The sequence below is a fragment of the Megalopta genalis genome, chromosome 16 (assembly GCF_051020955.1).
Source record: "Megalopta genalis isolate 19385.01 chromosome 16, iyMegGena1_principal, whole genome shotgun sequence".
Lineage (NCBI taxonomy): Eukaryota > Metazoa > Arthropoda > Insecta > Hymenoptera > Halictidae > Megalopta > Megalopta genalis.
The window spans coordinates 2,088,383-2,103,013 of NC_135028.1; the positions used below are offsets into that span (position 1 = coordinate 2,088,383).

General features: G+C 36.3%; 1 protein-coding gene across 10 annotated transcripts in view; it reads right to left on the minus strand.

Annotated features, from left to right (window-relative positions):
• Positions 1-1,626: 1,626 nt before the first annotated feature.
• The window catches only part of LOC117219499 (neural cell adhesion molecule 1), a 46,694-nt gene continuing 33,689 nt past the window's right edge, over positions 1,627-14,631 (minus strand). For 2 of the 10 annotated variants that reach the window (XM_076527040.1, XM_076527033.1), the window contains exons 2-12: positions 13,526-13,662; positions 13,244-13,448; positions 12,961-13,088; positions 12,519-12,660; positions 10,686-10,829; positions 10,402-10,557; positions 10,156-10,295; positions 9,855-10,017; positions 9,684-9,784; positions 4,605-9,609; positions 1,627-4,240 (exon numbers count right to left, since the gene is read on the minus strand). In XM_076527040.1, coding sequence (XP_076383155.1) covers positions 9,595-9,609; positions 9,684-9,784; positions 9,855-10,017; positions 10,156-10,295; positions 10,402-10,557; positions 10,686-10,829; positions 12,519-12,660; positions 12,961-13,088; positions 13,244-13,448; positions 13,526-13,662 — 1,331 coding nt within the window. In that variant the 3' untranslated portion in view covers positions 1,627-4,240; positions 4,605-9,594. The remainder of the gene's footprint in view (positions 4,241-4,604; positions 9,610-9,683; positions 9,785-9,854; positions 10,018-10,155; positions 10,296-10,401; positions 10,558-10,685; positions 10,830-12,518; positions 12,661-12,960; positions 13,089-13,243; positions 13,449-13,525; positions 13,663-14,631) is intronic. The other 8 variants (XM_076527038.1, XM_076527039.1, XM_033468684.2 and 5 more) reach the window with 8 other exon arrangements.

Below are 14,631 nucleotides of genomic sequence, written 5' to 3' on the forward strand. Positions count from 1 at the left end.
GCCTCATTAGAGGTTACCGCTCTATGTCTACCGTGGCGGCGCTTGCTCTGGCGGGAGAACTTCCCTTTGCGCTGCAGGCGGCGGTGCACGCCTACGTATATAGGCGCATATGCATCGTCCGCCGGGCTCGCAGGGGCCCCCCGGAGCGGAAGGCGATCGAAATTTTCGAGCTTCGGGCCCGCCGATTACCGTGTCGCGGTGGCGTTCGGAGCTGTGTTCCCACGCCAGCGAACGCGTCGTCGGGGTTCTCCTACCACACTTTAACAAGTGGCGGGAGAGACAGTTCGGCAGGCTCATGTACCGAAAGTCGCAGGTGTTCACCGAGCATGGCTGCTTCAGTGTCTACCTGTATCGCATCGGTCGGGAGGCGACGGCGGTGTGCTACCATTGTGTTGCGGAGGAGGACTCGGCGCAGCACACGCTGGAGGAGTGCCCGGCCTGTGTAGTTGGGGCGATGCTGGAGAGCGACAGGAAATGGAAGGCGGTGGTCTCCTTTTGCGAGCATGTCATGTCGCAGAAGAAGATCGTCGAGCAGGATCGAGAGCGTGCCTCTGCCGCCCACCGGGCGTAACATTCATCTCCTGTGAGGAGAAGGGGGTGAGTCTTTCACAATCCCCCACACGCCGGCGACCATACTCCACTAAGGCCCCCGCCCTGGGCACTACGTGGAGGTTTTAGTGGGTCAAACCCCACACTACTCCCGGTCGTTCCCCCGAACGGGCCGGGGGTGTCTGGCAAGCAGATTTCCTCTACGTGTGGTGGCTGCGACTGCGATGGCGATGCCTGGACGTTGCTTGATAGACGTGGAGTGGGGTTGGTCGGGCGTTGGAATGACGATCGCTATGTATAATATCGAATTTTGCGGAATCAGAAAAATCGTTAGAGGGAGGATGTTGGCGCACGGTATTTTGAGATAGAGCGTCAGGTGTGGAATTCTTGTTACCGGCTTTGTATGGAATAATGTTATCGGACTCTGCTTATTTTAGGCACCAGCGGTGTGAAGACATGGAGTTGGATCTTTAACTGAATTCACGCAAATGAATGGTTGGTAATCTGTTATTAATTTAAATTTGTGGCAAAGTATAGGGTGTCCAAAAATTATGTTACTTTCAGAAAATGAGTTATTAACGAAAGGCTACCGAGCTTGCCTCTCATTGACTACTGTTTTTTCATCAATAACTCGTATACAAAAAGCCGCGAATAGCATTTTATATGTATGTATATATATTCTGACTTAGGGGTTCGGGAATTGTAAACATTATTGCGGTAAGGTTGGAGTTTTAAAAATGACGTGCGGGCAAAGGCTCAGATATGATAGAGGTCGACGATGAGGATAAGACAAAGATGCAGAGTATTTTGCAGAATATAATTTTGCAAAATATTTTAAGATGTTCGATAAGAAGATAACGGAATGACGATGGTATACAATATAACATGAACAATAATATGTGATATAACAACAATAACAGCAATAATATTAATAAGAATAAATCCTCTCTCCCCTTCTGTGGCTCTTAATCCGTTACCGAGAATCGTGCCCAAATAAGAGGCCCTTTCACTAGGGTGACTGATGCTCTTTTTTTCGAACCACTGCGCCTAATGACACAATAATTTCGAGAAACTAGATTTAAGGATCACATACACACATATCAGCTACTATATTTAGACCAATTTACATAGTATGAAAGGGTTACAATTTCTTTCCCTTTCCGGCATTTACTTCTCAAGAGACTCATAGTACAGATCTAATTTTCATTCGAATCTTTCTCTCCCGAGTATACCGAACTAACAGTATACAATATCCAAGTCGGTTAGTTCATACAAATCACCGCATTTTTTAGTGTGTCAAAACCGAGAGACCAGAATTTGGCCTCCTCGATACGATTATACTTTAAGAATTATAAAAGTTTCTTCTTTTAATATACCTGTGGGTGAAATATCCGAGGCTCGTTCGTACGAAGGTTTTTATTCATCACGTCAACTGGGGAGTCAACGTGTTCCGTTCCGTAGGACCTCCCGTAGACCGCTTTCGCGAAGGTTTATGGCGGACAAGCGAGGATCATAAAGAGACGGAAACCTTTTTTCATCTGCCGAACATCTGTGCAGTGTCTTCCGTCTTTTTAATGACCGCGGCGCGTCGTAGACCCGAAAGGCCCGGAAAACAACCCCGTCATAAATTTGAGAATTTAACGGGTCTTGGGAAAGTTTAGTCCCAACCGTCGCAGGGACGATATCTCCGGCCCCAGGGGACCTCCCGACCACGCAACTACGCGACACCCCCCTCTCCTAGACAAGGCTCGTGTAGGACGATACGAGAGGATGGTGACAAAACGCTTAGAGGACACTGATTGGAAAATCGTAATATTCGAGAAAAACCAATCAGTGCATCCCGGCGTGGAGGTGGAGGTTCCTTCAGGGATCTCAAGCGGGGGTAACCAATATAAAACAACGCGACGAGTCGGGGCGCGAACAGTCAATAGTAACAGACAAAAGTCACAGTCAAAAAACACTTACACGCGCTCTCTTTCTCGCTCGAGCTCTAGCTCTAACGTACAGTACAATCGGTGATACGGAGTCGTGCAATCGGGCAGTCAGCGAATCGGACACTCTCTCGAGTTCACGAGGCATTCCGTAGAATCCTCATCCGCGGCATAAATTCGCTAACGAGCGAACGCAATCGCGGGTCGAAAAAGCTCGACTCGCTTCGCACACATTTTTGGTCCCTCGAGCCGGATCCGCGACACATTCTGGTCCCTCGAGCCGGATAAGTGCGAAACACAACGTTTGACTGCACGAAAATGCAGGTCTTGTCGTGTGCCCTGGTCGCTCACCTGTGTCTCTTGTTTATTCAATGTGGCAACGTTCCTGTCGCACACACACACACACACACACACACAGTGGGCCGCCACATACCTATATACATTTGTATAGATACTTAAGAGTTCGATTCATTCAATTCACATCCTTTTTCTGTATTCCAGGTTACTAGTATCAAATCCACCACGGTGCACTTTTCCCGCTCGAGGTGACCAAGTTAATAAGTTACGAGGTTAACCAATAATCCTTATATCTTAAAACACCTTCTAGGTCCCGACGGTGAAACAAACGTCAGCTCGTCTGCAAATCTTACCCTTACTCCTCTCGTGGGTCTCGACAGTGAAACAAACTTTGGCTCGTCCATAATTAACAAAACTCTTACATTCTCTCAACAAAACGAATCCTCGATCATGCGTAACTGCCTTAGCCCCCGGCTTGTAACATTGTAAACCCTACAAATTCTCCTGTATACTATTTCGAACTTTATAATTATTAAAAATAATAGCTTAACTGCCCGTACAAATAATAACACTTTACATTATATTTCCCTCGTAGATGTTTTATAAATACTATTTCCACAATTTAAACGTCCGTACCGAACACATTTATTGCCTCTATATAATATTCTGCATTCGTAGTAGTACATAATTGTTAGAGACAGCACTCCCCAACCTCCACCCTGCGCGCCGTAACGAGCGAAATGCGAGCTGCTCGCAGCAGCAATTAGGCTAATTAGTCGATTTCGAGAGAGTTACCAGCTTAGATGCGATTTTTCGTGCAGTAAGTTCAGAGCATCACTCTTCACAAATTCAACATTTTTACCCTCGGTTTTCGCTATTTTGTCTCAAGGCCCTCGTCATATATCTAGAACTGCCAGTTCTCTCGCGAACTAGCAGCTTCATCCTACCGAGCAGAGCTGAGGAACGAACGGGATTTTCGAGGCAAAATCCCTAGGCAATCCTATTATACATAATTTCCACGCGATAGTTTTATGTAGTTGTCTCACGCGGTAAGTGACATAACCATTGTATACTTCGCTCTCATTTCTGTACATATCACATACTACTTGTTCGATCCCAGCGATCATTGGACGTATTCATTGTTTTTCTCGCAATAAAGTCTCAGACAACTTGTCTGCAACGATCGACCGAATTTCTACACGAATTAATTCGTAGTGTTGATCCACCCTCTCGTCAGGGCAACAACTCCCGCTTCCTAACAGTAATGAAATATATAAGATAGTCGCTTCTTTCTAACGGGCCTAAATTCTTGAATTATCGGTAAGGCGGCTGAGTGCGACACATTTTCTGACGTGTCTTTCTTACTCTTTCCTGAAGGCGTTTGCCAGGCTGGCGCCAGCCGGCGGGCTTCGCTCTGTATATTGTGAGTCAAGTACCTTCGGAAGGGTACGAAGACGAACCTTCTGGAACCGAGGAAAAATTTTGTTACTAACGAAGAAACGCTAGCGAGATTGAATCTGATTCTCGTTCAAGCATTTCAACCGAGTACGTACATTGTTACAAGGTTATAAGCTCCCGTGCGACAAACTGGGAGCACGATCTACTATCTACGATACACTTATACACATACAATTGTATTAAACTGAAAGCTTGTAATGTACTATCTTTTACCAGTTTATCAAGTTGTCAAATTCAATTATTCCATTTGCTGATTAGAAGGAGTAGTTGGTATAACCTACAGAGATACATTTTTACTACTCGAGATGTATCTTTATTTTTCTTTTGTAAAAGTTACAAGACCCTAAACTCTAATTTCTACCAACCTACCTTCTAGTGACGATCCGGTGATGAAAGAAGCATCGGCTAGTCCACGAAATATCCTTTAAACCTAGTGTCGAACTGTTGATGAAAGAAGCTTCGGCTAGTCCGCGCAATTTCCTCTAAACCTAGTGGTGAACCGTTGATGAAAGAAGCTTCGGCAAGTCCACGCAATTCTCTTATTAAAATTCCTAAATCGCATCCAACCTCCGCCTGGCCTTCGGCTCGTAACACCGAAATAGTAAGGGAGCTGTAGTGCCTCCCAAAACTGAGACAGAATAATCTATAAGATACAATGCCAGTATGTATCATAAGTCTGTGCACGTGCTCATAAATAATTATAGTCATCCTACAAACGCAATATATGTATTCTAGTATGTATTAAATACGTGATTAGTTATGAAACTTGTCTTGTATTATTTACGATCGTACTCCAACACATAGAGACACCTAATTACGAAACTTACTAGATCAATTGCAATTCGTTCCACTGTTTAAAAAATCACTTAAAATCCGTGAATCATTTAAAGGATAAAAAACTTGGCCCTACCGCAATTAATAGGCAAATTAACAGTTACGTATTACATTGTAATTGATACATTATAACCTAATACACTTGTTAACAAAATAGTACGATATGATCAATCGAGAGAATATAAAACACGTGTTAGAATGGGATTTTGTATATGTACCATCGTATCGTGTTATATGCATGTCATTTTGAATTTCATATTGTGTATATTTGATTTTTCAAATTCCCATGGATTTTTCAAATAGTACAGTCATAGGCTAATTCCGCAACATCTCCATCTATGGTAAATGTAAAACACTTTCGCGTAAAGTATCTATTAATTACGTTCATCGATAGTGATTTTCGCATCGTGATTTATTTTTGTACTTTATTTGAGCCAACTATTTATAACTGAAATTTAGATAATGTACCGGCAATCTGGTGATTTTTCCAATTTTTATACAGCATCTGGATGATGATGAAAAATGACTTCAAATCTCGTCTGTATTCATGCCTTTTCTCTGCAGATTTCTTCGGTCTGTCTTTTAAGTAAATAATTATTCTCTCAACAATTTCCTACAAATTAACGTACATAAAACCTCTACATTAATGAATTCACTGAAACAAGCATCCAGAAGATAATAATGGAAAACAACTAATAGCCCAAAGAAGTGCTCAAATGTTATTAATGAACTTCTAAAAAACCTCCAAGAAATATTAACCCTCTTCTCTCTCCAAAGAATGCTTCTAAATATAAAAAATGAAATATTAATCCACGAAAAAGCTCAGTAAAATGTTAAACTTCGGAAATAAACACTCCAAAAAATATTTATTACAATTTAATTTCATTCGAAGAAAGTACTGAAACCAAAAGTAGTTGCTCCGTTTTTGCAGTGATCGTGATCACTTACACATGATGCTACAAATAAACTATCCGATTTTGATAAAAATGGACTGCCAAGTCCATCTTAGGTATTATTTTTCCACTTTTTCCAAGTATTCATTAAAAGTGAATTCGTTTAAAATATTTTATCGTGATTTTCTAATTATCTGATTATGGAGCACACTGTAGAAACGGATCAAATACTTTTGATTTCAGTACTATTTCAGTAATATGTATATACTTTTTCGAGTGTTTTTTATGCCCACCCGTAGTTTAATACTTTACTGAGTATTTTTGTGGATTAATTTTTATTGTTTGTATTTGGGAGCATTTCTTGGGGACGAGAGGATTAACATTTCTTGGAGTTTTTTTAATAACCTCTTGGAGGTTCGATAAAAACTTTTGAAGGCTTCTTTGGGGAATTTGATGTTTTCGATTATTATCTTCTCTATGCTTGTCTGAGTGAATTCATTAATATGGAGGATTTTGTGGGTTAATTTGTTGGAAACATTTTGTGGGCACCAGAATCAAATCGAATTCAAGTACTTGGTGTTTTTACATTGCATTGCTAATGTTTTTTTGGGGGTGGAGGGGGCGGATTACACTTATTTTTGTTATTACTGTGTATTTTTGTGAATGATGTGTAGAAAATCATTAATTAGAGTCTTTCATTTATATCCTTTCGAAGTGTTACATTTGCAGAGGTTTATCTGTAAATTAATATTTTATTTTTTTTGTATTTGAAAGCATTTCTAAGGGGATAGATAGAATTAATATTTCTCGATGTTTTGAAGGAATTATTAATAACATTTGTGTGCTTCTTTGGGAGATTAATTGTTTTGAATTAATATCTTCTCTGGATGCTCGTTTGGATGAATTCATTGATGTGAAGGTTTTTTGTGTGTGTGAGTTAATTTGTTGAAAATTATCTTTCCATCCTTTAGATTGTCGGCATTTTTCCACTGCAAATATAATATTTTTATCTGGAATATTTGTACATATTGGTTTATTTTATCGTGTAGAGTGGTCAAAATTTTATAAATGATCGCACCTGTAAGTAGTTAATTTTCAATCCACTGAACTGTTGCATTTTCAATAATTACAATTCAATATATATTTATTTGTAATGAGGTATACATACTATTAGTAATATAGGAAACTTTTATCTAAATTGTAACAGTTCAGATTATTTTGTCATTCAGCTTTTCTCACCATACCACTTCATACCAAACTTGGCTCTGCATCGATCTAACCTAACCTCATTCATCCGTTCATACAGGCAGCGTCACCAACCCATGTGGATGTCATAATTACTATTTAACAAAAACAATATTTTATACTTACAAAATTTTATAAAGATAGCACAAACGTTAACATTTCTTAAACACTTGTAGAATAAATAGAGCAATATTATAACTGTATACATTTTCGAGCTCTTATCGTATTATCGACATACCGTAATGAATATGTGTAACGTATAAATTTATGGAAGTACCGGCTCTGTTCATATCCTATCCTTAAAACAAATTATATGTATACTTTAATAGAATTATTTAAGTTGGATAGATTATGAGAAAGCTAATTTAGAATAAATACATGCAAATCATTTTTCATGTATTTTATACAAAATTGAAATCTTTAACGCTCTGACAATTTTTAATTGGATAACCAGAGAAATAAACAATATGGAATGCAAGAAGAAATTCATTTTAACCTAAATTTCAGCTAATAATATAAAAATGAACGAAAAAATATTCTTAATGTATCATTAATTGGGACCCCTATACTATTAGTTTTCATTATATTTTGTAACCTATTCTTTCAAAATTTGACGGATTTTGACATCTACATGGTGGTGTATAACAATATGTCCGCCATGCATTCGCTTCCACTAGACACTTTAATTGCTATTGGTTACTAGACAAGCTTCCTATTCTATGTAAACCTTGGCTGAAGCTGAGCATTAAACTGAAGCTACCTGGCATCTACCAGCAAAAATGTGAGAGCCACAAAAGTGTATAGTATATGCAGTATATGTAGCTGAAAATTAAAAATCGATATCTCGATATTTCAGCTATTTCTGTCCCTATTGACATGTTTGACAACTTTTTATACGCACACCGTGACATTTAATAATTGGGAAAATTAATACAATTTTAAAATAAAAAGTTGAGTAACAATAAAATTGAATACAATATGGCTTAAAAGAATAAATTGCTATTGAAATTTTTGGCTGTTTTGATCAAAGAAAAGATATGCAACCTAGCGTTGCGCGCCACTCAACTACTTGGCGCGAGACGCTGCTGTGTCTCATGAATAAAATGAGACCAAACACATAGTTTAGACCATATTTATTTACTATTCATAACAAGTAACTTATTTTATTTTATTACACAAATTGTAGTTCTAACAAAAAAAGCATTAGAAAAATATTAAAGGCAGCGTTAAAGAAGGTATGTATGTCGTTAAAAAAAAATATTAGTGGAGTTACGCTATTCGACTGTAATTCCGAGGAGTCGGCGACAATTCGACTGTAATTACGAGGAGTCGACGACAATTCGACTGTAATTACGAGGAGCCAGCAACGATTTGACTACAATTCCATGTCACGATTTGACGAAGATTCGGTGGAATGAGCTTACGCGTTTGATGGAGAGTGTGAAGGAACAGTTTACTGTTTGAATTTTAAATCAAATGATTTTTTATGGGATTATGAACAATCAGTTACGTAAGGCCTTCGAGCCAATGACATCCCATAGTGCAAGAGCATTATTTTGCTTGGATAAGGAAATTTGAATATGAATTATTTATAAATAAATTTTTTTAATATTATTTGTTATTAAAAAATAGAGGAAAATCATCATCGTAGGCCATGATACTATACGATTTCAAGAATGATACGCCACAAAACAATTCAATATAGAATTTTTCACGTATCTAATTAGTATATGCATAATTATGTATTATATAATATCAGTGCAGCTTTAATACAGCTTATGACACTTGTGGTCGATAGATTACTTCAGTATATTAGAAATACACTATACAGTTATTATTTATATGTATAACAATGTATTTTTCTTATGTAGTCACAGCGATAATGCAATAAAATGAATTACACAATAAATATTAAATAAATGAAAGTAATCGAAATTATATCGTGTTTGATTTTATTTAAATCAGAAATATTTATCCAAATGATATCATGTTTAGTCTCATTTTAATCAGAAAACTATCAGAAATGTGTTAAAAAAATCAGTTTTAAAATATTAAAATTAAAAAAAGTTATGTCATTATTTTATGAGTTGTCTTTCGGGTATCGTGTCAAAGGAGCTGAGTCGCGTGTCGTAGCACATGTGTTTACCGATTCCGTCGAACCTTAGCATCGGCGTAGCGAGAAAATCGAAAAATTACAGTGCAGTAGTAATATTACAAGTACAAACCAGAGCATACTGAAATTCGGTAAATCCGGAGAAACCACTGTACATTGGTTTTCGGCGACAACACCGTCGCGATTTGAACATTTAATGGCACCTACATTAATAATTCTCAACTTTTCCCTAGGAAGTATCTATTTGTTATCTTAAGGGAGAAGATCTGCTTCATTACTTTCTCATTATCTACAACACCATAAAAATTGGTCAAATTGTTCTTGAATCAAATGCCATCGCGGAACATCACAAACTGAAGTTACCCTTTTACGAAAAATCCTAATTAAGAGGTAGATTACCAACATCACAACGACCACTGTTAACACGACAACTGAAACGATCAGAACTATTGGTACTCCTTTCCCTGTAAATAAAAAAAAGTTTAGAGTCAAATTGTTACTACCGCCAGTGTACTTCACAATTAAATAAATTACCATTTATCGTTATTCGTTGGTAAGTTTCTACTTTTGCAATACGATTCTCTACTCGACACATGTACTCACCGCTGTAAATATCCGACGGATATTCTATTTCAAGTTTTTGGGAATCATTTAGAAACCTGTACATTTCATTATCAATAACCAACTGGGCACCATCCTGTCAAAAGTATGTTGATTTTTAATAACTTGCATTAAAATCTATTTCCGAATATAGCGAAGTAAAAAAATGTTAAATGAAATATATACGGTGAAGTATTGGTCTGATTCAGAAATTAATTAACTAGTAATCGCCTACCTTAAACCAAGTGATGCTCGGTTTAGGTAAACCATCCGCGAAGCACTTAAGAACTACTTTTTTGCGATCACGGGTATTGTCGTTAATGATTATGTCGCCTTTTTTCAAATTAGTATCGGTAATAACAGGCGCTCGTGCAGCTAAAACGTAAATATTATTCAACAATTCATTCTTCGACATATTTAGGAATTTACATTTCTAAAATCTAAAAGGAATTTACATTTCTAAAATCTAAAAGGAATTTACCTTTCACTTCCAAACGATATTTAATAGACCGAGACATATTCTTCATGGACTTCCCTGTACAAATATATTGCTGCGAGTCTTTCATTGTCACGTTGTGTATTTTCAAAATTGATCTATACGTGAATTCAGTCTCCTCTCGATCGATAAAGATTTTGTCTAAAGATTTCAACAAATTACTTTCGGTTCTTTCAATTCATCATTGATCTATACTTGTTTTAAAAATTAATTATTGAGAAGAAAATTGTTTAATACGTTATTAATGTGAATATCGAAAATAGAGTTACCAGATTGTACAATCAGTCCCTTTTTGCTGCTCCAATCGAAGGTGTCCGAATAATTGTAAATCGAAGCAGCACAGATCAGCTCCCATTCGTCGCCCTCTACCACTGTATTCTTCGTGGGAATAAAACCGAATTCCCCGACTACATCTAAAATATTTTCAATCACAGTATAGCTGTTAGAAAGTATGGCATAAGTATAGCAAAGTTCTATGCCATAAACGATGAGTGAGTAGAGAAGGCTTCGAAACATTTTGAGATGGAATCCAAGTAAAATCAAGGTCTACGTTCTTTCTAATAGTTGAATAAGTTACTATAAAACTGTAGATCTTCGTGAAAAACGAATATTTTTCAAATCTGAAAAAATGTGCTGCTTTTTCAACGATTTTCGTGAATAAATGAATTCTTTCAAGAATATTCTTTAATCATCTATATAAATTGTAAGAATGAAACATAAGAATGAAAAGAGCCATGTAACTTTCTTTTCCCCATGATTTTACTAACATGAAAATATTATGACAAGATTCATAAATTCTTCCAACGTCTTTAAAATTTGATATTTCAATTATCCATTTTTATCTAGAATAAAAAGTCAATCTCCCATCTTTCATTCAAAAATAAATTAAAGATCAACATCCTTGCACTAAGTAACCTTTTCGCGTGGTAATAAAATCTAGAAAGATGGTTTGAAAATAGTTTAAAACTTTATCTCTTTTCCAAACATCCCACGTTTGTATCTTTATCTCTACATGCAGGAGACTCCCGTGTAATTCTAGTTTCTATAACATGGATTCCTTTAACACGCCAAAAATTTTGCAATCACCGTTTCTACACATTATGGTTTATGACCCAACACGGTTTGTAATAAAATCCAAATGTGGAACGACGATATTAGAATGTAACTTCAGACGATTCAGACAATGATCAAAGATGAACGGTACAAAACAGTCATTCCGATTTATTTTCCAGTCATTCCAGTCGTTCCGATTTGGTTACGGAAGTTCTTAAATTCTTTCTTTCGATGAATTTATACGAAAAAAGATGTTGCTTTCAAACAAGATGACAATATAATCCGTGTTATAAAAAAGTAATTTTCTTCTGACATGATTTCCTATAACATGAATTTTTACAATCCGTAACGCATTATCGCGTTATGTGGGAGTCTACTGGAATGTAAAAAGCATAAGGTGACACCGTGAACAAACTGAAGATCCAAGAAACAATCACGGACTCTAGACAAAGTCGGTTTATAGTTGGGTTCATGTCCGCACATCGCGTCGTTTCAATGTACAGTAAATTCTCCCTAATTGACTCTCAGCTTGTACACAACAATGGGCAATTTAGGAAGAGAAGGTACGATTATTCGAACCTTGCGGCTCGTTTTTATAGTTACCGATTGTCAACAACTATAAAAACGAACTGCAAGGCTGGAATAATCATACCTTCTCTTCCCAAATTGTCCATTTTTGTTTCCAAATTGAGCGCCAATTAGAGAGAATTTACTGTACTGTATTAGGGACCATTTGAGAATAAATTGATGTCTCCATTACGTTCAAAAGACCCATACTATGTATTTTAGAATTTAAAGTGTATAGTATAGTAGTAGTAATAGTAGTAAAGTATATTTATGTCTAGATAATCTTATTGAACGCTAAATAAAAACTATTAAACTATTAAAATCTGCTCTTATTAAAAATTTGTCGAAGCAAAATAGTAAAAAGATACCATGAAACGAATGCTAAATGGAAGGAAAGATACATTTGTAACATGGAAATGTGATGAAGGTTTTGTAATAATAACCTGACAATGAAATGATCATTGTCCAACAGGTCTACTTACCCCGCACAATTACACGATAAGCGACCTGTTGATCAGTAGCGATTTTGCACTTGTAGAAACCTCGGTCATGTGGCCTGACTTTGTACAGCGTAAATCCAAAGTTTGGATCGAAAGAAAATCGCAAGCCATCTTCTTTGAAATACTGCACAATATATTTTAATAAATGACATTTCGTAGATTAAATTCACATATTATCAACCGTGAAGTCTAAGCAATTATACATAACAAAGAACAATTTATCTTTTCAATGACTTGACAAAGGAATGCCAATCTTTTTCTTGACACATGTAAAATATCGTTCTTGAAAACTTTCCTAATATTCTATGTATTCAAGTTCCGAACAAATAAATATTATCTTCTTAGATAATTTGATGAAACGTTTTTTAGCTTCAATGTGGTGTTTCTTCATATTAGAAAATGTTTTAAGCAATCAAATACCAACTTGATTGTACCATGAAAGCCTGACTTCCGCTATCGGCGATGTTGGTCTACATGGTATGACAATGTTTTCGCCTTCAAATGCTACTAAAGTTTCAGAAAGTGGTAGTTCCCTATACCGAAACGTTTCAGCTGAAACATAATAGTTTAATTACTATATAGTTATATTACTATATTTAATTACTAGATATCATAGTACTTAATAGAATCTTCCTAGTTGGCACTGTGATTTTACGTAATTGTTGCATAAATATTAGCAGTTTAATAGAAATCTGAAATACACTCACAGTTTGTCTGAACAAACATGCCCCGAAAATTTGGGTCGGAATAATTACGTATGGTGATCTCAATTGTGTTATATGAGCAACTATAGAGATCAATGCTCCAAAAGACTGTATACAGTCCACGAAAATCGTACCAGTAGGTACCATTTTGATCTTGGGTTTTCTTCATTTCGGTGTGTATTGAATTGTAGACATGTAACGAACCCTCCTATTAAAGCATATGTATGTTACAGTCACTTTCATTACTTTGTGGTGATAATATTATCATGTTATTTCATTGCTTACATCAATTACGTTAATGGGATACATGAAGAAAATGTTCGCCAGATCGGAGCATAGTAGCCGTAAAGGCAAAGACTCGCCTTCTTTTCTAATAGTTTGGACAGTTGCCGGTGCTATACTTCGTTTTAGAGCCGTTGATTCTGGAAACAAGCAAAAGAAGTTTATTCGATTAATGACAAAATGTAATTAATTGCTACGATGCATGTAGTAGATTAAATAAATAAATAAATTTTCACAAATAATTTTTTCGTTCGTTCGTTTCCAAATATTATCCCAGCAATAACACTATATTGTGGTTAATAGTAATTATACGAATAAGAGACGAATAAAAGTTAGGTGGGTGATCATAATAACGTAAATACGTAGTGATTTATGCGTAAACGTATCCACACGAAGCAATTTATAGGATATCCGGTAGCTGGGACAGATGTCAGCATTATTTGGATTGCTTCGAATAAATATTTATCCAAGATAATTATCTAACTGAATTCCTTTTGGTCGAATATTTTATTCGAATAATTCGAATAAGTAAAATGGAAAAAATAAATTGATAAACTATGAAAGAACATTTTACATTCTATCATTTTTATTCGTATAAATTTGTATCTAGATAAATTTGTATTCGATTGAACATTTATTTGATAGTGTCGAATAAAAATTTTGCCCAACTTTAGTCTGGGATAGGAGGTCCAGTGTTCTCATAAATCCCTAAAAGTGATTCGCGATCTTACTTACCGAATGGAGATACATACAGGAAAATTCAGAGGTGCCTCAAAGGTTTATCATTCAATACAAACTAGTTGTAAATATTTCAGGAACATCGAATGTTTCATTTAACATATACATAAAGCTACGAGAGTCTTTATTTGACAACATTTTCGTATGAAGAACATATTTTAAAGTAATCTACTTTAAATTGGTTTTCACACACTATAGTGTCAATACTTATCTAATTATATTCAACTTTCATTATTTTGTCGTTTTCTTGCAGGAATCGGTTTATACCATAGTTTTTAAGTGAGAAAAATAAAGTATCACTTTTGCCTTAGTATGTGCGAGGAATGCGTGCCTGCGTTTGTGTACTAAGGAAGTCCTTTCTTTCCTCTACA